The following is a 23,103-nucleotide window of genomic DNA, read 5'->3' as shown; positions in this document are numbered from 1 at the left end:
CTACAGGACTTGCAAACTTCAACACAAGCATTTCTCAATTTCACAACTACTCAACTAGCACGACTTTGATATTATTACCTCCATATCTCAAAACAATCATCAAGCATCAAACTTTTTCTTAGTATTCAACACACTCATAAGAATTCTTACAAATCTTTTATGCTTAGCATATTAAGATTAAGCACATTACCATGGTATTTAAGACTCTCAAAATAATATAAGTGAAGTATGAGAGTTCATCTATTTCTTCAAAATAAAACTACCACCATGCTCTAAAAGATATAAGTGAAGCACTAGAGCAAACAACAAACTACTCCGAAAGATATAAGTGAAGATCAATGAGTAGTCGAATAATTATGCAACTATGTGAAGACTCTCTAACATTTAATAATTTCAGATCTTGGTATTCTATTCAAACATCAAGCAAAGCAAAATAAAATGACATTCTAAAAATAGCAAACATCATGTGAAGAAGCAAAAACTTAGGATCAACCGAAACTAACCGATAGTTGTTGAAGAAGAAAGGTGGGATGCCAACCGGGGCATCCGCAAGCTTAGACGCTTGAGACTTCTTGAAATATTATCTTGGGGTGCCTTGGGCATCCCCAAGCTTGAGCTTTTGTGTCTCCTTAATTCCTCTCATATCACGGTCTCCCTAAATCTCAAAAGCTTCATCCACACAAAACTCAACAAGGACTCGTGAGATAAGTTAGTATAAACCATTGCAAAAACCTTATCATACTCTACTGTAGAAAATCACTAAAATTATTATTCAACATTGCATACTAAATGCCTCTGCATATTTAATAGTCCTATCCTCAAATAGAATCATTAAAGAAGCAAACATATGCAAACAATGCAAACATAACAGCAATCTGCCTAAACAGGATAGTCTGTAAAGAATGCTGCAACATCCATACTTCCCTAGCTCCAAAAATTATGAAATAAAATTCCCACTGTAGTAAATTTATCAGAGCTTAATATGAAAAATGTTTCAACATTTTATCACATTCTGAATTTTCTAGGGAATTATTGCAACAGCGGTAAACTTTCTGTTTTCAAACAGCAACATGTATACTTGTAACATAGGCATAGTAAAGGCTATCAATGCCACTTTTATTGAAATAAAAGATGCAAAACATTATTCTAAACAACATAAAGCAAATCCTAACAAAATAAATTGACGCTCCAAGCAAAACACATCTCATGTGGCGAATAAAAATATAGCTCCAAGTAAAGTTACCGATGAACGAAGACGAAAGAGGGGATGCCTTCCGGGGCATCCCCAAGCTTAGGCACTTGGTTGTCCTTGAATATTACCTTGGGGTGCCATGGGCATCCCCAAGCTTAGGTTCTTGCCACTCCTTGTTCCATAGTCCATCGAATCCTTACCCAAAACTTGAAAACTTCACAACACAAAACTCAACAGAAAACTCGTAAGCTCCGTTAGTATAAGAAAATAAATCACCACTTCAAGGTACTGTAATGAAATCATTATTTATTTATATTGGTGTTAAACCTAATGTATTCCAACTTCTCTATGGTTTATAAACTATTTTACTAGCCATAGATTCATCAAAATAAGTAAACAACACATGAAAAACAGAATCTGTCAAAAACAGAACAGTCTGTAGTAATCTGGGTCAAACGTATACTTATGGAACTCATAAAATTCTCAAATAAATTTCTGGACCTGAGGAATTTATCTATTAATCATCTACAAAAAGAATTAACTAAATATCACTTTCCAAATAAAAATGGCAGCAATTCTCGTGAGCGCTAAAGTTTCTGTTTTTTACAGCATGATCAACAAGACTTTCCCCAAGTCTTCCCAAAGGTTCTACTTGGCACAAACACTAATTAAAAACATAAAACCACATCTAAAAAAAGTCTAGATGAATTATTTATTACTAAACATGAACAAAAATCAAGGAACTAAAATAAAATTGGGTTGCCTCCCAACAAGCGCTATTGTTTAATGCCCCTAGGTAGGCATGATGATTTCAATGATGCTCACATAAAGGATAAGAATTGTAACATAAAAATAGCATCGTGAAGAATATGACTAGCACATTTAAGTCTAACATACTTCCTATGCATAGGGATTTTGTGAGAAAACAACTTGTGGGAACAATAATCAACTTGCATAGGAAGGTAAAACAAGCATAACTTCAAAATTTTAAGCACATAGAGAGGAAACTTGATATTATTGCAATTCCTACAAGCATATGTTCCTCCCTCATAATAATTTTCAATAGAATCATGAATGAATTCAACGATATAACCAGCACCTAAAGCATTCTTTTCATGATCTACAAGCACATAAATTTTATTACTCTCCACATAAGCAAAATTCTTCTCATGAATAATAGTGGGAGCAAACTCAACAAAATAATTATCATGTGAGGCATAATCCAATTGAAAACTAAAATCATGATGACAATTTTCATGGTTATCATTATTCTTTATAGCATACAAGTCATCACAATAATCATCATAGATAGCAACTTTATTCTCATAATCAATTGGAACCTCTTCCGGAATAGTGGATTCATCACAAATTAAAGTCATGACCTCTCCAAATCCACTTTCATCAATATAATCATCATAAATAGGAGGCATGCTTTCATCATAATAAATTTGCTCATCAAAACTTGGGGGACAAAAAATATCATCTTCATCAAACATAGCTTCCCCAAGCTTGTGGCTTTGCATATCATTAGCATCATGGATATTCAAGGAATTCATACTAACAACATTGCAATCATGCTCATCATTCAAATATTTAGTGCCAAACATTTTATAGATTTCTTCTTCTAGCACTTGAGCACAATTATCCTTTCCATCATACTCACGAAAGATATTAAAAGGATGAAGCATATGAGACAAACTCAATTCCATTTTTTATAGTTTTCTTTTATAAACTAAACTAGTGATAAAACAAGAAACTAAAAGACTCGATTGCAAGATCTAAAGATATACCTTCAAGCGCTAACCTCCCCGGCAACGGCGCCAGAAAAGAGCTTGATGTCTACTACACAACCTTCTTCTTGTAGACGTTGTTGGGCCTCCAAGTGCAGAGGTTTGTAGGACAGTAGCAAATTTCCCTCAAGTGGATAACCTAAGGTTTATCAATCCGTAGGAGGCATAGGATGAAGATGGTCTCTCTCAAGCAACCCTGCAACCAAATAACAAAGAGTCTCTTGTGTCCCCAACACACCCAATACAATGGTAAATTGTATAGGTGCACTAGTTCGGCGAAGAGATGGTGAAACAAGTGGTATATGGATAGTAGATAATGGTATTTGTAATCTGAAATAATAAAAATAGCAAGGTAACAAATGATAAAAGTGAGCGTAAACGGTATTGCAATGCTAGGAAATAAGGCCTAGGGTTCATACTTTCACTAGTGTAAGTCCCCTCGACAATACTAACATAATTGGATCACATAACTATCCCTCAACATGCAACAAAGAGTCACTCCAAAGTCACTAATAGCGGAGAACGAATGAAGAGATTATGGTAGGGTACGAAACCACCTCAAAGTTATTATTTCCAATCAATCCGTTGGGCTATTCCTAAAAGTGTCACAAACAGCCCTAGAGTTCGTACTAGAATAACACCTTAAGACACAAATCAACCAAAACCCTAATGTCACCTAGATACTCCAATGTCACCTCAAGTATCCGTGGGTATGATTATACGATATGCGTCACACAATCTCAGATTCATCTATTCAACCAACACAAAGGACCTCAAAGAGTGCCCCAAAGTTCTACCGGAGAATCACGACGAAAATGTGTGCCAACCCCTATGCATAGGTTCATGGGCGGAACCCGCAAGTTGATCACCAAAACATACATCAAGTGAATCACGTGATATCCCATTGTCACCACAGATATCCACGGCAAGACATACATCAAGTGTTCTTAAATCTTTAAAGACTCAATCCGATAAGATTACTTCAAAGGGGAAACTCGATTCATTACAAGAGAGAAGAGGGCGAGGAGAAACATAAGATCCAACTATGATAGCAAAGCTCGCGATACATCAAGATCGTATCACCTCAAGAACACGAGAGAGAGAGAGAGATCAAACACATAGCTACTGGTACATACCCTCAGCCCCGAGGGAGAACTACTCCCTCCTCGTCATGGAGAGCACCGGGATGATGAAGATGGCCACCGGAGAAGGATTGCCCCTCCGGCAGGGTGCCGGAACGGGTCTAGATTGGTTTTTGGTGGCTACGGAGGCTTCTGGTGGCGGAACTCCCGATCTATGTTGCGTTCTGGAAGTTTTAGGGTATATGGAGTTACATAGGCAGAAGAAGCACGTCAGGGGATCCACGGGGGCCCCACGAGGCAGCGGGGCGCGCCCTAGGGGGGCGCCCCCCACCCTCGTGGGCAGCTCCCGTATCTTCTGACGTGGGGTCCAAGTCCATCAGGTGTGTTTCCTTCCAAAAATAACTTCTCCAGTTGATTTTGTTCCGTTTCGACTCCGTCTAATATTCCTTTTCTTCTAAACACTGGAACAGGCATAAAACAACAAATTTGGGCTGGGCCTCCGGTTAATAGGTTAGTCCCAAAAGTAATATAAAAGTGAAAAATAAAGCCCAATATTGCCCAAAACAGTAGATAATATAGCATGGAGCAATCAAAAATTATAGATACGTTGGAGACGTATCAAACGCGTACAGCCCAGGGACGTCTCCTCCTTCTTGATCCAGCAAGGGGAGAGGAGAAGTTGAGGGAGAACTCCGACAGCACGACGGCGTGGTGGTGATGGAGCTCGTGGTTCTCCGGCAGGGCTTCACCAATCGCTACGTAGGAGGAGGAGGTGTAGGAGAGGGGAGGGGCTGCGCCAGGGGAAGGGTGCGGCTGCCCTCTCTCTCCCTCACTATATATAGGGGGAAGGGGGAGGATGAGGCACCCTAGGGTTCCCTAGGGGAGGGGCGGCGGCCACAGGGGAAACCCTAGATGGGTTTGGGCGCCCCCACCCCTAGGAAACTTGCCCCCCAAGCCGGGAGGGGTGGCTGCCCTAGGGGAGGCGCCCCCTCCTCTCCAAGTTATGTGAGATGGGGTGGGAGGGGCGCTCAGCCCCTTAGTGGGCTAATGTGCCCCCTCCCCTTGGCCCATAAGCCCCCCCCCCCCAACGCTTGCCGGGGCCTCCTAAACCCCTTTCGGACACGCTGGTCGTCACCCGGTACCCTCGGAACAATTCCGGACTCCAATACCCTTCGTCCAATATATCGATCTTCACCTCCGGACCATTCTAGAACTCCTCGTCACATCCGGGATCTCATCCGGGACTCCGAACAACCTTCGTTAACCACATACTATTTCCCATAACAACTCTAGCGTCACCGAACCTTAAGTGTGTAGACCCTACGGGTTCGGGAACCATGCCGACATGATCGAGACATCTCTCCGGCCAATAACCAATAGAGGGATCTGGATACCCATATTGGCTCCCACATGTTCCACGATGATCTCATCGGATGAACCACGATGTCGAGGATTCAATCAATCCCGTATACAATTCCCTTTGTCTATCGGTATGTTACTTTCCCGAGATTCAATCGTGGTATCCCAATACCTCGTTCAATCTCGTTACTGGCAAGTCTCTTTACTCATTCCGTAACGCATGATCCCGTGACCAACTCCTTAGTCACATTGAGCTCATTATGATGATGCATTACCGAGTGGGCCCAGAGATACCTCTTCGTCATAGAGAGTGACAAATCCCAGTCTCTATTCGTGCCAACCCAATAGACACTTTCGGAGATACCTGTAGTGCACCTTTATAGCCACCCAGTTACGTTGTGACGTTTGGTACACCCAAAGCATTCCTACGGTATCTGGGAGTTGCACAATCGCATGGTCTAAGGAAATGATACTTGACATTAGAAAAGCTTTAGAAAACGAACTACACGATCTTGTGCTACGCTTAAGATTGGGTCTTGTCCATCACATCATTATCCTAATGATGTGATCCCGTTATCAATGACATCCAATGTCCATGGTCTGGAAACCATGACCATCTATTGATCAACGAGCTAGTCAACTAGAGGCTTACTAGGGACATATTATGATCTATGTGTTCACACATGTATTACGGTTTCCGGTTAATACAATTATAGCATGAACAATAGACAATTATCATGTACAAGGAAATATAATAATAACCATTTTATTATTGCCTCTAGGTCATATTTCTAACAGGCCGCACTTGACCACGATCTCTGCGCTAGAATGGTCCAACACAATGATCGTGAAACTTTCCTTGGTCAGCACCTTGAAGGTGAGGAAGTACCTGGTATTCAGTTGGCAAGCTATTTCGAAGCCGACCCACACTTGGTCAATAGCAAGCCTCCCGTTGACTACTCGGACCTTGACTTTCGAGCTATAGCTGGTGGTCGTCCTCATAACGATTTTCGGTAGGATGGCACCCATGTACTCATGGAAGGCTTGGGGGATCATAAGCAACTCCAACATTCTCATGAAAGTGCCCAATGTTCATCGGCCTTCCCTGATGCTTCTTCGAGGTGTCGACTTATACTACAACCTTGCCATTGGAGAAGCTACCCGGAGTATCATTGCTTTTGCTTACGGACCACTTTAATGTACAAGATTAGCCTCAACGCAACATTGAACTAGAATGTAAGTCAAACTTCAATGCACATGTCGAAGACTTGCAGAACCCATCATCATACCAACGATCACCCCAACACATGCACTTCACCTTAGCGAAGATCAGTGCTCAACACATTTTTAATCAAACTGTTCTTATCCCAAATCAAACTTAGCCTCTCCCCAACCCAACCCTAAATTGATGACCCTACACTGCCCTGGTCAGTGCGTAATTGATGCTAAAATCTAATGAAACTAATCTTGCGCTTATCACTAACAACTGCCTGAATGCAAATTCATAGCATAACACGCGGGGTTTTATTGCCGAAATGCTTGAAGTTGCAACCTTCATGGAAAAAGCTAACCGCTAAATCAAAATTGCACAACTGCCACGCCAATTCAGCTAATGTCCTGCAAGTGCACATGGTTTAGTTGTAGCTTTTTTGAATTAAGAGTATCAATCCCACAAGGAGCACATGAATCAATCTTTGTCTCTCGAAAGTTTTAAATAGCAATGCCTGCAAGTTAGATGTAGTCCAAAGCAAAGTGGGACGGAATAAAAATATTGGGTGATTGTGGTGAACAGGGAAACAAATTTGCAAAAGTAAAATAAAGTAACACAAGACGTACGTGAAGGTTGCTAAAATCGATAGGACTAAAGTGTTCCCAGGGAGTTCGGATTCCCCACTAGTATGTGTCTACACGACCTATGCCTAAGCATAATGCTACGTCGGACTCCTAAGCCACTTTATATGTTTTTTATTTGTGGACGGATCCAAGTACAGATAGGTGCATACAGGCGACAACCCCCTATCACATATGTCACTACCATTCATCCCCACTCCGGTTACTGAATGATAATTAAGGGGTCTTCCCCCATCCATATAGCTTAAAAGAGGTCTCCGCATACTCCCTACTGCAATGATCAGGGACGGAGGGAGATAGTCCATGTCACTAACCTACCTTCGCAACTAGCTGTCACGCCAGCAGTCATAACCTTTCGTCCAAAATTGGCATATGTTGGATGGTCGACTTCACCCAATATGAAGAATACTATTAACATAAACATATAAAGAGGATATCAAATCATAATATCAAATGATCTATTATATACTAGGGTTCCTCCATATCCTCGAGAACTAGAGAAACTACTCACACATCAATGGCATGAATAATATAAAAGAGGGATTATGATGATCATGATTTGTTCACAAAAGTAACACACAATTGAATCCACTCACTGTATTACAAATGGACAGGGACGGGATGGTGATGGTGATGATGACAGTGGTGAAGCCCTCTTAATGGAGCATTGCGATAGTGAAGTCCTTGGATCGATTCCCCCTTCATATGCCTTATGGAGGCTAGGGTTGTATGTTCTGAATGCATTTGTAGAGGTTATAAGCGTATGATTCTCGATCCAACTCTAGGAGGGTGAAGTAGTTGACCAGGGGGCGGCGCTAGTAGGTCACACAACCCCCCCCATACGAGTGTGTGCTCTTGTATGGATGGTCATCTTGCACTTTGGACGCACCGTGCAAGCTCCCGATGCCCCAATCTCTTTATTATTTTTATGCAGGTGATGATAACATTGATTGGTGATGGTGCGAAATACTGTCAGATCCCTCGGTAGGGGTCCAAGCACGGCTTGAAGTCTAGGATCAGAGGTCACACAAGGTTTTTACCCAGGTTCGGGCCTCTGTACAGTAATACCCTACATCCTACTTTTTTGCTTATTCATGGTGGAGGGATACCTTGTGTGAGGGGATACGATGGTGTATGATATTGCCACCGAGAGTTTTCTATCTGATATTAGATGGTCATGAAGGTTCCCTAGCCTCCCTTTATTTAGATGGTGAAGTCCTAGGGTTTTTAGGGGTGTAGATGTGATCTTCTCCGTCGTCGCCCTTGCCTTGATAAACAAGTAAGGCTTCAGTGTCCTCCTTAGGGTTTGACCCTCGTCTTGGGCCTCGTGGGCCTCCAGGGGAATCTGGAAGCCGGGCTCCCATGGGTGAGCCACCCCTGGTGTAGGGCACCATCAATTGGCGTGATTCCACCATAATTTCCTGGGATTTCTCCCATAATACTTTATTTGCTCCAAAAGATGTATCCTGGGGAAAACCGACAAAAGGAAGTGCACAAACATGGTAAAATTACACAAAGCCTATTGTTTAGGCACAAAATAAAAGGTAAAAATCCAGATAATTTGGACTCATCAACTCCCCCAAGCTTAGAGGTTTGCTCATTCCCGAGCAAGTACCGCAGCTTGTAAAAAAGAAGCCCTCTTGATTATGAGCTGCAGATAACGAAAGATGAATGAGTCCATCAAAGGATTCAAAAAATCATGCTAGATAAATAATCATATTGGCCACTATTACATCTCCACTTTAATCAGATGATCATGAATGCTTCCACACCTTACTATTTATTGGTTAGTAGACGTGTCCCAACTTTATGCGGTAATTCACCCATCTTTCAGACAAGCAAGTTGCGTTGGTCTCTCAGTTTCCCCGTCTTTTTAAAGGGCCAATTCCATGCTCATGTCACATTGAATTTTGTTTTAAGCATGAAATGAAAATATAGCCATAATTACTGGGTTTTTATGGATACTTATTTTATTGAGGAGAGTTTTTACCGAAGAAGCAACTTGCTCTTCATCATTTTATTTGGTTCATGAGACAACTGTCTTCAGCAAGTTTTTTTTGTTTAGCTAGAAAAACATTAAACTGAAATATAAGTGATTTATCTCATCTACTTGTCAACTTCTCCTGTCCGATTGATACTAAAGATGTGGAAGACTTATACTCATCATCTTCATGTGGAATAGATTAGCACACAATTTAATTTGATATCTAGTATAATTTCAAGAATGTAATAATAGAACATTCATCAAACCATGCATGACTCATCGGATATAAGAATCTTTCTTCAATAAGAAATAAGCATGATCGTCCACTTTTACTCAAAAGAACTAAAGACTTTTCACTGAACATTAACTAGAGGAAAACTATAAGGAATAGAAAGGGCTTCAATTTCCCTCCAAGCTTAGCATGCTAAGATAGTTGGATTCATTTAGTCTCCTCTTCATTTACCAGTGTTCTTCACAGATGCCAGCAAGTTGATGTTGGTGAGTGTGTCGAGGAGGAGCTTGTTGGTCACCTCCAAGTCCACGATGCGAAGCTTGTACATGCGTAGGGACTCGTCTTGGTTTGTTATGATCCTCAGGCCTGTGGTCAGCGCAACCCGGATCTTCACATGGAGTGTCGTCTCCATCTCCTTGATTTGTTCACGCAAAACATTATTTATAGCTTTGGAACTACTAGCATGTACCTCGGCGTCAGCAGATGGTTTAGGATCCAAGAGGAGTTTCTTCCTCGGGGTCCTGTGGTGATGTGTGCGTTGATGGTTTGCTCCCTGTGTTCCCTTGGGTCGATCTTCTGAGACTCTCCAATTGGTTCATGGATGGTGCAGCCGTTGAAGCCACACTTACCATGATGATTGGAGTATAGTTGACGAACTGGAGATGATCATCGACGGTGATGACCTTGATTGAATCAATGGGGATCATTTTTGGCTTGTTTTTGCCTCCTCCTCTTCTTCGTGGTCCTCGAAGGGCTCCTCTTGTGGTTCCTCCTCTGAGGAAGTCCAATCGCGAGCTCAACGTGTTCTCTCCCTCTTGCTCCTGGGTGAGTCATGGCCTTCAATTTCTATATCCTCCTCCTCTTGGGAAGAGGTCTGCCTCTCGTCCCATGAATGCGGCATTGCTTCCTGTACTCGAAAACTCAAGAAAACTTGTGCTAGATTGATTTCGTTAGCTTTGAAGAGAGAGGAGGCATGCTCATAATAATTAAAGCAGACAACATACACCATTCTGAGATTCCGTCGATAGCATCCTGGCACCTAAATCTTCTAAAACCCCATTCTCTTCCCGGCGCTGACCCCACCACTAATAAGAAAACTCCTCGGCCAGGAAAAGGGGCCCAACCAGGCAGCATTCGAGTACAACGCCTCGATGGAAGTAAAAGAAAATAAACAGTTGTGTCGGGCACCCAACGCGGTTCCAACCCCTTTCTTCTCTCCATCACTGGCCCTACCGCTTACAAGAAAACATATCGGATAGATAAATAGGCAGTAGCCGAGCACACGGAAGTAGGCCCAATTAGGAAACAGACGAGTACATCGAAAGAGGGCCAATAAGGTGACGTTGCATGGTCGTTCATATGCAACACCAGCGTTGATGATTCTTCCACCAAACCCAACAAGGTGCATTTGGTCCAACAGGAGCATGTAACACTACGAGTCCAGATAGGCTACATCCAATCAACTAGCACATTAAACCTGAGTAGATAGCATAATAGGGAGAACTGGGACACCATCATTATATCTTGCTTCTCGAGCCGTACACGTGCAACGGTAGCCGAGTACACGAAAGGGCAGCAGAACAAATGGTTAAACGACCGACCATGCGGTGTTGCATAGCCAGCTGTACAACAAAGATGGCCCAAGGAAAGAGATAGAGAGTGGGATGATAGTAAATGGATAAGGCTTAGATGGGCAAACGTCCGACCTCTCTTACACCTTCGTCACATAGGCCCACGAGAGACCACATGAGAGGCACCGTAAATGACGGACACATTCCTGTTGTGTTTCGAATAAACACAATTTGTGTTCCCTTTTTGGCATCGATGCGCACAAAAAAATTAACACGTGATATAGAATGTGTTCCTACAAAAATTTGGATTTGGTCAAATGGAGCATACAGTGTTGCGGATCTCAGATAGGTAATGTCACGTCGCTTGCCGCACTTAACGTGAGAAGATGGCACATCAGCGGCCCTAGGAATCGAACACCATCATTCATTCAACTTGGTTGACCAAAAGTTGTCCCTTGGCATTCATTCAAGTTGTCACACAAATTAACATCACAGAACATCCCATATTCTCTTTCTTGAATTTCTCCTCTTGATGGTTATTCTCATACTTGTGGTTCTTTTTTGCATGAATCTTGAGAATCTTTGCAAACTCACGAGTGTGTGACTTGTACATCTTTATATTTAACATCCAATGGAAAGATTTTAATGAAGCACATGAAAACCTGATTGTGGCATAGAGTTGAAGAATCAATTCTAGCTTAAAATCTTGCCTGAAGCTCTTGATGGTTATTCTCATACTTGTGGTTCTTATTTGCATGAATCTTGAGAATATTTGCAAACTCATAAACATGTGACTTGTATAGCTTTATATTTAACATCCAATGGAAAGATTTTTAATGAAGCATATGAAAACCTGAGTGTGGCATAGAGTTGAAGAATCAGTTCTAGATTAAAATCTTACTTGAAGGTCTTCTGTCGCTTGTGCGGACCTAGCAATCCAGGCAAGCGACATTCCTCCCTGGACATGTTAATACCTTGGTGGCATTGCACCTATGATGCTTGGACGAATGAATCATTTGAGGTATCCAACTTTATTTCCGCTATCATGACTATGCGCCTAGTAGTAAACCCGAACCTGTGATCTCTAACTACACTCATGTTCCTGGGCGTATGCACTAGATTTTTTCGTCGGTAGTGTAGCATACCATTTTTCTACTTGATCGCCTTTCGCGTACTTCCCCTGTTTCAGAATATAAGGTGCATTGATTTCCATGCAACTCAATCATTTCAATGTTTGACCAAGATTATAGAATAAAATAATAATATCTGCAACCTAATAATAGATAAAATATAAAACTACTTTTCATGATGGATCGAAGGATATAAATTTTGTATTCTGGATATTGATATATTTTTTCTAAAATCTGGGTCAAACATGCACTCGTTTGACTTTTGAAAAAAATACACCTTATATAAAGAAACAGGGGGAGTACATGCTAACTCCGATTTCCTTATTACTAAAGGATATAAAATATGATCGTGAATCACTAAGAGTTATAAAATGTGTCCTTGGCATTGCCAACACTTGTCATTGAAGAACTAGGGGTCACTAACCATCTTCCTATTTACATCCTTTTGGGTGGGCTATAATTGTAATGTACTTGAACAAATATTAGTTATTTAATCAAGTTGTCATTCATCATCTAGATGCACTTTAACAATTTTACATTTGTTTTCGTTCCAGCTTACAAATGTGGAAAACATTTGTCACAACGCTAAGTTCCATCTGTTTTCACTCCATTTTCGTTCCTAATTGTACACGTGTGTACTCACTTATGGTACTCCCTCCGTTCACTTTTGTAAGTCATTTCAGACAACTCAAAATGGGATGTTTTGTACATTGTCTGAAATGTCTTCAAGGTTTTATAAAAGTGAACAGAGGGAGTAGTATTTTTTTTCAAAGTCTATGAAATCCTCTATTACTATATAGTTGTAATCCAATATCTATATTTTATATCCATGTAATCATGCAAAGTCAGCAAGTCATACATGGCTCTCATAAGGTCTTTTCTCATTAGTGCAAGCCACAAACTATTTTGCATATCCATGTCATCCTGCCACATCAGTAAGTCATACATGTCTGTCATAAGTTACTCTTTTTTTTTTTACATTTTTTGCGTTGTCGTCGTCGGGTTCATGTGTTATTTGCTTGTAGCACACTATGTAGTTTGCACTTCATATTTTCGTTACAAGATGACATTAAATTAACTGTGATTTGAAAGTTTTTCTTTTTTATACATCATTTTGTTCTGTTAAAAAACTGAGGATACTCCTACATATGCTTTGCATTAGGTTTAGTTGTTTTTGCAACTGCATTTTTTTAATCAAATTCCCCGCAACGACAAGATGGGGGCTATCATCTATAGTTTTCAATAAAGTTACCAATGACAAACAAACCTAAAGTCTCCATGAGTAGGGCTGCTGCATGAGGCTGGTTATAGTGGGGAGTAACTTAGACTAGTGTCATATGCATGACACTAGTCTAAGTTACTACCCCCATAGTGCAAAGTATCTTAGTAGTAGTGTCATAGTTTGTTTCATTTATTGCCTTATAGACTCATTTTACCTCGGGAAGCGTTATGTTACAGTAACATATTATGTTACTCCAAGCATCTCTCTCTTCATTAAATAGTTGGCACATAAGCAAAATTGTCTTGAGATGTGTTAAGTTACTACCTAAGTTATCCCCACTATGGCTAGCCTCAAAAGTCTTCACACGCAGGGAGAGCAATTAATCTCATCATTAAACAAATGGTGTTTCCCTGTCCAGATTCTCCGGTACAAGTTCATTAATTGAAGCCCCAAGCGAACAACATCGGTTGTTCTGCAACCCCTCCAACCCCAACGGTTCTTGCATCAACCCCTCCTAACCTTGACCACCTCAAGCAAGCTACCCTCTGCTATATAAACACTTCCCCACAAACCCATCTCCTCAGAACACAGAAACCCCACTTCCTCTGTACTCTTTCTCCCTTTAAACCCACAAATCTCTCTCTGTCTGTGATCCATACACTCAAAGAGACCATCAAAATGGTGAGCGCGCAGTACCAACTCAATTTCTCTTTGCTGATTACATTGTGTATGTTGCATTTTCTTGTTGTTCATATTACTCGTACGTGCAGGTTGCGGAGGCGAAGCAGAACGGCGTGGCCATCATGGCGGGCAGCAAGGCGCAGCTGATGTCGGTGAAGCGCAGGGAGCCGACCTTGGTGTCGCCGGCGGAGGCGACACCAACGGGGGAGCAGTACTACCTGTCCAACCTGGACCAGAACATCGCGGTGATCGTGCAGACCGTGTACTGCTTCAAGTGCCTGTCGGGCCGCGGCAACGAAGGCGCCGCGGACGCGCTCCGGGCCGCGCTGGCCCGCGTGCTCGTCCACTACCACCCGCTCGCCGGCCGCCTCGGGATCAGCCCGGAGATGAAGCTCACCGTGGAGTGCACCGGCGAGGGCGTCCCGTTCGTGGAGGCCGAGGCCGCCTGCGACCTGGCCCTCATCGGCGACCTCTCCACCCCGGACCCCGCCGCGCTGGGCCAGCTCGTGTACTCCGTCCCCGGCGCCAGGAGCATCCTCGAGATGCCGCCCATGACGGCGCAGGTACGCCACGCCACTCGCACGCGCTCGAGCACAGAGGCATGCATTAACTACGTATGCGCGTCGCCCTCCATTTCCACGGGGGCGGCTTCGTTGCGTCCACGGGGACCCTCGATCGCCTCTTTCATTTTCGTGAAAAGGAGAAGATAAAAGCTTTGTGGATGCACGTATTCCCGGTGTTACTGCGCTTCCCTTGCGTGACCCGAATAATTGAAGTTAGTATTGGTTGGCTAGCAGTGGGGGGGTCGACTCCACAGGGTTTGAACGAAAGTGAATTCAATGCGGAACCAGAAAACATGTACTGCTTCCGGCCGGGTACTTCTTTGATAACACATGAACCAGGACGGAGGTAGTAGTCGTTAACTATCGTGTACTCCCTCCGTTCCTAAATACTTGTCTTTCTAGGCATTTCAATAAGTGACTAGATACGAAGCAAAATGAGTGAATCTACACTCTAAAATATGTCTACATACATCCGTATGTAATAGTCATTTGAAATGTCTACAAAGACAAATATTTAGGAACGGAGGGAATACAGTACTACAAGGTCCGCCACAGCAACCTTGTAGCCAGGAGTAGTTAAGAGTTGAGGACTGGGTAGTACTCGCCGAGTGGCAAGGTTTTTGTGGAATCGGATCCTCTAACATTGAGAAGGAAAGTTAGATAAGCTACAATACTCTAACTTTCCTTCTTTCTATCTATATGATTATCGCTAAAATGATTTAAATTAATTTACAGATTGATGATCTACTGTGTATATTTATAGTAATTACGTACAAACAAATTGATGGTGAAATAAAATTAATTTTAAATTATTTATATTTACAGTAAATACCAACAGTAAACAACCTACTAATTATCTACTAACAGTCCTTAACTTTCCTTCTTTATTTTACACTAGGCACACACTATAGCACCGTGACTTTCCTTCACAACGTTAGAGGATCCGGTTTCCGGTTTTTGTGGTAGTCGGAGTCGAATTTCTGGGTGATAGTGCGCTCATGGATTTTAAGGGTTTGATAAAATCTAAATATGTTTTCCTGGTACAGAGGTTTCTTTCCTACTAGTACCTACTAGCACCACTTTGATAAAGTCTAAATATGTTTTGTTTGGTCAAAGATTTCTTTAGTACTCCATTGTTAGCTTAACCACTTCTACCTATAAATCAACCAAACCATGCTGTCCGTTTTGTTTTAGTTGTCGAGCTACCTCATGACATATTGACAGACACATGTCTTTTTTTTTGAGGATATTGACAGATACATGTCATTCGCTGATAACTAATCCACTCATCCAACATGTGGTACCAGTAGCTAGGGTCCAACACTCACACAAGATTAATCGTGCACCAAATTACAGTAGTTAACCTTGATACATCCAACACTAAAATTAGTCAAAACGCTGCTGCTGGAAATTTAATGAATTTGAACTGTGTCGTTTGTACTTTGAGTTGTAGAAATTTATTTACCATTGGTCAACTTAATTCGCAGGTGACCAGGTTCAAGTGTGGCGGCTTCAGCCTCGGGTTGGCCATGAACCACTGCATGTTCGACGGTCTGGGCGCCATGGAGTTCGTCAACTCCTGGGCCGAGATGGCGCGCGGCGCCACAGAGCTCACAGTGCCGCCGTTCCTCGACCGCTCCGTTCTCCGCCCGCGCGATCCTCCTGTGATCTCCAACCCGCACAACGAGTTCGAGGAGATCGCTGACGTCTCGGAAATGGCGGCGCTCTACGGCCGCGAGGAGCTGATGTACCGCTCCTTCTGCTTCGATCCGGACAGGCTTGAGCGCGTCCGCGGTCTCGCCCTCGCCGACGGGGATCTCGAGAAATGCACCACCTTCGAGGCGCTCTCCGGCCTCGTCTGGCGCGCTCGCACCCGCGCGCTAGGGCTCGCGCCGGAGCAGCAAACGAAGCTGCTGTTCGCCGTGGACGGACGGCGCCGTTTCGTCCCTCCGCTCCCAAAGGGGTACTTCGGGAACGGCATCGTGCTGACCAACGCGATTGCCACGGCAGAGGATCTGCTGTCGGCGCCGGTGTCGCGCGCGGCCGGGAAGGTGCAGGAGGCCGTGCGGATGGTGACGGACGAGTATATGCGGTCGGCGGTGGACTATTTTGAGGCGACGCGCGCACGGCCATCGCTGGCGTCGACGCTGCTCATCACCACGTGGTCGCGGCTCGCGTTCAACGGCGCCGACTTCGGCTGGGGCGAGCCGACCATGTCCGGGCCAGTCACGCTGCCGGAGAAGGAGGTCATACTCTTCCTCGCGCACGGCAAGGAGAGGAAGAGCATCAACGTGCTGCTCGGCCTGCCGGCGTCTGCCATGGACGCTTTCCAAGCGCTCATGGACGAGATATGAGCGGCCCAGATTGATTGGATACGTCAGCGAGAGCGCTTATACACTGTTATTATGCGTATTTTGCATGGGTTTGTTAGTATGGTTATGTAATTCTTGTGAGTGTGCGTCATTTATTTATCAACCAGCATGGTCTGTATAAAACTTCGAAAATATAGTTTTCTTATATATGAGTATGCTATTAGTAAAATCTATATGTTATATTATTGAAATGATAGAAAATAAATGGTCGAGATTCATCACCCTAAGGTTATCAACGGCTGAGATTCGTCAACACCTACATATCAGTTATTGAGCGTCCTTCAAAGAATTATGGAGACTCAAGAGCTACTCAACAAAGTCAAAAGCATCAATAACAATCTTATTATCTATTACATATGTCTTACAGAAGTCATTATATATATATTACAGAAGTCAAACAAGCTATCACGTTCATTCACATAGGTTAAATTATCTCGGCCGTAAATTACAGCTATTAACGGCTAAGATTTAAAAGATGTAGCGTTACAAGGATTATTACCATATTGATACAGTCTGACACGTCACGCTGCCGTGATGCGTATATTATATGTCTTTGGTTCAACTCATATAATACCTTACGTTGGTCCTAAACAATTTACTGCAAGCAAAAAAATAATCAAGTCGCCAGCCAACCAAGGAAGGTCTAATTAGGAAAATTAAAACAGTCCGGCTAGAAAAAAGGTGAGTCCCACCAAATTGATCAATCCGGACTCTTAGCGGGCAAGGAGATATAGTGGGCCAAGAACGAGTCAAACTTGGACGCATAGAAAATTGGATGACATATCTTTAAAAAAAATTGGATGACAAACATATTAGGAAAAGGACTCATACGGGGAGGATTTTCGGATAAGTAAAAAACATACGCATGTAAATCTGGAAAGACCCAAAGGTTACGTAGTCTGACATGTGTACGTGCAAAACCAGCTAAACTACTAATTAGAAAAGGAAACTTACGGGAAGGTGTGAAGGTCTATTCGGAGGGACAAAAAAGAAGCGCACGTAATAGGCCGAGTCCAACATCCACACATACAAAATTGGTTCATGTATATTAGGAAAAAGAGTTATATGCGAAGATTTTTTTGACAAATAAAAAAAATGCACATGTAAATCTGCAACATGCCTAGCCTCCTAGCAGGTATACATACACGATCATATTTTTTAAAATATGCAGAATCAGCATTGCATGACCACCCACATATACATTGCATCAAAGGGATAGAAACCAATAATCAATTAATAGTGGAATGTCGAACATATAATATGTCGACGGTTCTCCAACCTGTATAAACAGAGATGCTACAATATTAGTCATATTAAGCTAAAACAAGGTATGTGTTTATATACATAAAGAATATAACTTGATTTATATGGGAATTTCAAAAATAATACTCCCTCCGTCCCAAAATTCTTGTCTTACATTTGTCTAGATACGGATGTATCTAACACTAAAATGTAACTAGATACATCCGTATTTAGACAAATCTAAGACAAGAATTTTGGGACGGATGGAGTAGTAAGCAATTTATTAAACCAATTTTCATCGTATAAAATTTAAATATGGCTTAAATATGAAATTTAACCAATACAGTGGAACATGTAATTTAAATTCAAATAAATTATTATCGGAGTCCAGTCTGATTAGAATATAACTTGATGCAGAACAACACAGACGAAAAAACAGAATCTATTATAAAATTCAGCCAGATAAAAAAAAACACATTTTCTGTGATATATTCAAATAGTTATTTAGCCTTAGATGGCCGGTTTACATAAATAGTTTGAGTAAGAGGATATTGTCACAAGAATTTAGAAGATGTGTGAAAGACTGTTTGTGCGTCATAGTGTGCTATTTGGAGGTGCAACTGCAAGACGTACAATGGTGATGCAAGTTTAGGCCTATAATAGTTGTTGAAATGATTAGCTATGGTAGGTCACTAATCTCTGTGATACTGACACCATTTTTCACATACCGTTGAATTTAGCAACAATAATACATTAAAAAAACATCTTAGCCTGTGTTTGATCATGTTTTCTCAAGATGCACGTTTGAATATTTTCATACATGGTAACATGGTAGCTCGGTTAATGTTTTGCTGCAGGGGAAAATAGTGACCGAGGTAGAGCAGTAGAAGAGAGAAATATTAAAATTAGTACGGAATTATAAGACTGATGTGTTTAATTTTTTCAATACAATTAATCGCATAATCTCCATTTTTTATGTTTTTTCCAATAGATCCACGCTTTGGCTATCATCTTTTAATATAATTTTGATATTGCTCTAGAAACATTGGTGGGGGAAAACAACAGCAAATATAAAAACTAGAGGTTGTGAATGATAGAGAATGTTTTAGGGAAAAAGGAAGCACTATTTGATGTCTAATATGTATTTAATCATTCTATTTTTCTTAAAATATGTAATTACATGCAAAATAAGTGAGCAAACTAACAAGCTTCGGCGGTTGCGAGTGGGAGAATAATTCAATAGTTTACCAACTACTCATGGATTAAGATCATCTAGACTCAGAATCAGTTTATAGCTAATTAAATTACAATTAGAACATGGTAAAGCATATATATGAACATGTGGATATATGTCACCGTATTAACAAATTACACACGTGCAATAGGATCGGTGATGAGGCCAATGAAAAAGAGATAACAAAGCATGACTACAAGTCAATGTTTATATTTTCTCAAGGAAAATTCCTAAAAGTGTAAAAATAAATGAAAATGAATGAGAAAAAAGTTGGAATAGTTAAAGCTAGAGATTAGTAAGAAAGCTTATGGTTTGGCATATCGGGACACATTTCGTGGTTCTTTTTCTCTTTCGATGCCAGATAACCAAATATTTACCAACACATTTTGTACAAATTTGGTATATGTAGTTAATTTTAATAATATGTTCTCAAAATAGGAAAATTGTCGATAACATTTTCTATGACTAATATAACGATGGATCAAATGAAAAAACAGGTCGAGAAAAACAACAAATATTTAAAAAATTACAGAAAACTAGCCGCGCAAATGCGCGGGTCACCCCACTAGTTTTTCTCATGTAGGACCTGCTTGCCATTGGCTGACAGTTTCTTCCCCAAATCCCAATCCATCCATTATACACACAAGCGATGCCATGGCAGAAGAGGGGTTGGGTGTCAGCACCAGCTTGCGAGGAAGGAGGCATCGCCCGTCCTCCACGGCGACAACGAGTGCCATTAGACTACTCTGGCCGATGCAAGACCATCACATTGGCACACAACGAGTACATGCACGGCCAGACGTTGAAGCACGCACACCGCACGCTCACCCCAGGCGCTAGAGCGCACACAAGAGAGATGGGAGACAGAGCACACACACAACACTCACGCATCACACAAAAGCACACACACAACGCTCATGCGCCACACAACATTCCCGATGGTCGCGATTTGATTTTTTTGGTGACCATATTCAATTCCGCTTGAGGTGGTTGCGGGAATTTCTCTTCCGCTATTGGAAATATGCCCTAGAGGCGATAATAAAATAGTTATTATCATATTTTCCGTTCATCATAAATGTTTATTGTTCATGCTAGAATTGTATTGATTGGAAACTTAAATACATGTGTGAATAATAAACCACACTGTGTCCCTAGTGAGCCTCTACTAGACTAGCTCGTTGATCAAAGATGGTTATGGTTTCGTAACCATAGACATGAGTAGTCATTTGCTAACGGGATCACATCATTAGAAGAATGATGTGATGGCAGACCCAATTGTAAGCTTAGCATAAGATCGTTTAAGTTATTTGCTATAGCTTTTTTCATATCAAGTATCAGTTTCTTAGACCATGAGATCATGCCACTCGCGGATATCGGAGGAATACTCTGTGTGCTATCAAACGTCATTTCATAACTGGATGATCATAAAGGTGCTCTACAGGTATTTTTGAAGGTGTTTCTTGGGTTGCATGGATCGAGACTGAGATTTGTCACTCTGTGTGATGGAGAGATATCTCTGGGCCCTTTCGATAATACAACATCACAAGAAGCTTGCAAGCAAATGACTAATGAGTTTAGTTCATGGGATCTTGTATTACAGAACAAGTAAAGAGACTTGCCCGTAACGAGATTAAACTAGGTATGGAGATACCAACGATCGAGTCTGGGGCAAGTAACATATCTCCGAACAAAGGGAATTGCATACGGGATTAACTGAATCCTTGACATCCTGGTTCAACCGATAAAGATCTTCGTGGAATATGTGGGAACCAATATGGGCATCCAGGTCCCGCTATTGGTTATTGACTGGAGAGGAGTCTCGGTCATGTCTACATGATTCCTGAACCTGTAGGGTCGCACGCTTAACGTTTGATAGCGCTAGGGTAGTATTGAGATATTAATAGAAGAAAGTCTGAACATTTTTGGAGCCTGCTACCTCTTGAGCACTGCGTTGGTTTTCCTCGAACAGGAAGGGATGATGCAGCAAAGTAGCGTAAGTATTTCCCTCAGTTTTTGAGAACCAAGGTATCAATCCAGTAGGAGGCTACGCGCGAGTCCCTCGTACCTGCACAAAACAAATAAATCCTCGCAACCAACGCGATAAGGGGTTGTCAATCCCTACACGGCCACTTACGAGAGTGAGATCTGATATATATGATAAGATAATATTTTTGGTATTTTTATGATAAAGATGCAAAGTAAAGTAAAAGCAAAGTAAAAAAGCAAAGGAAATTACTAAGTATTGGAAGATTAATATGATGAAGACAGACCCGGGGGCCATAGGTTTCACTAGTGGCTTCTCTCAAGAGCATAAGTATTCTACGGTGGGTGAACGAATTACTGTTGAGCAATTGACAGAATTGAGCATAGTTATGAGAATATCTAGGTATGATCATGTATATAGGCATCACGTCCGAGACAAGTAGACCGACTCCTGCCTGCATCTACTACTATTACTCCACTCATCGACCGCTATCCAGCATGCATCTAGAGTATTAAGTTAATGAAAACAGAGTAACGCCTTAAGCAAGATGACATGATGTAGAGGGATAAACTCATGCAATATGATGAAAACCCCATCTTGTTATCCTCGATGGCAACAATACAATACATGCCTTGCTGCCCCTACTGTCACTGGGAAAGGACACCGCAAGATTGAACCCAAAGCTAAGCACTTCTCCCATTGCAAGAAAGATCAATCTAGTAGGCCAAACCAAACTGATAATTCAAAGAGACTTGCAAAGATAACCAATCATACATAAAAGAATTCAGAGAAGATTCAAATATTATTCATAGATAGACTTGATCATAAACCCACAATTCATCGGTCTCAACAAACACACCACAAAAAAAGATTACATCGAATAGATCTCCACAAGAGAGGGGGGGAACATTGTATTGAGATCCAAAAAGAGAGAAGAAGCCATCTAGCTAATAACTATGGACCCGTAGGTCTGAGGTGAACTACTCATACTTCATCGGAGGGGCTATGGTGATGATGTAGAAGCCCTCCGTGATCGATGCCCCCTCCGGCGGAGCTCTGGAATAGGCCCCAAGATGGGATCTCGTGGATACAGAAAGTTGCGGCGGTGCAATTAGGGTTTTGGCTCCGTATCTGATCGTTTGGGGGTACGTAGGTATATACAGGAGGAAGGAGTACGTCGGTGGAGCAACAGGGGGCCCACGAGGGTGGAGGGCGCGCCCCCTACCTCGTGGCCTCCTTTGTTGTTTCTTGACGTAGGGTCCAAGTCTCATGGGTCTTGTTCGTTGAGAAAATCACGCTCCCGAAGGTTTCATTCCGTTTGGACTCCGTTTGATATTCTTTTCTTCGAAACCCTAAAATAGGCAAAAAAAACAACAATTTTGGGCTGGGCCTCCGGTTAGTAGGTTAGTCCCAAAAATAATATAAAAGTGGATAATAAAGCCCAATAATGTCCAAAATAGTAGATAATATAGCATGGAGCAATCAAAAATTATAGATACGTTGGAGACGTATCAAGCATCCCCAAGCTTAATTCCTGCTCGTCCTGGAGTAGGTAAATGATAAAAACAGAATTTTTGATGCGGAGTGTTACTTGGCATAATTTTAATGTAATTC

General features: G+C 41.8%; 1 protein-coding gene across 1 annotated transcript; it reads left to right on the top strand.

Moving 5' to 3' along the window:
- Positions 1 to 13,911: 13,911 nt before the first annotated feature.
- Positions 13,912 to 17,174, top strand: LOC125536490 (omega-hydroxypalmitate O-feruloyl transferase). Its single transcript, XM_048699717.2, has 3 exons — positions 13,912 to 14,094; positions 14,184 to 14,657; positions 16,145 to 17,174. Exons 1-3 carry the CDS (start codon positions 14,092 to 14,094, stop codon positions 17,009 to 17,011), a joined length of 1,344 nt encoding a protein of 447 aa, XP_048555674.2. The 5' UTR covers positions 13,912 to 14,091; the 3' UTR covers positions 17,012 to 17,174.
- Positions 17,175 to 23,103: the final 5,929 nt, after the last annotated feature.

Source organism: Triticum urartu, chromosome 2A, assembly GCF_056163025.1.
Source record: "Triticum urartu cultivar PI428250 chromosome 2A, HENAU_Tu73, whole genome shotgun sequence".
Lineage (NCBI taxonomy): Eukaryota > Viridiplantae > Streptophyta > Magnoliopsida > Poales > Poaceae > Triticum > Triticum urartu.
This window is presented reverse-complemented; position numbering and strand designations above follow the sequence as displayed.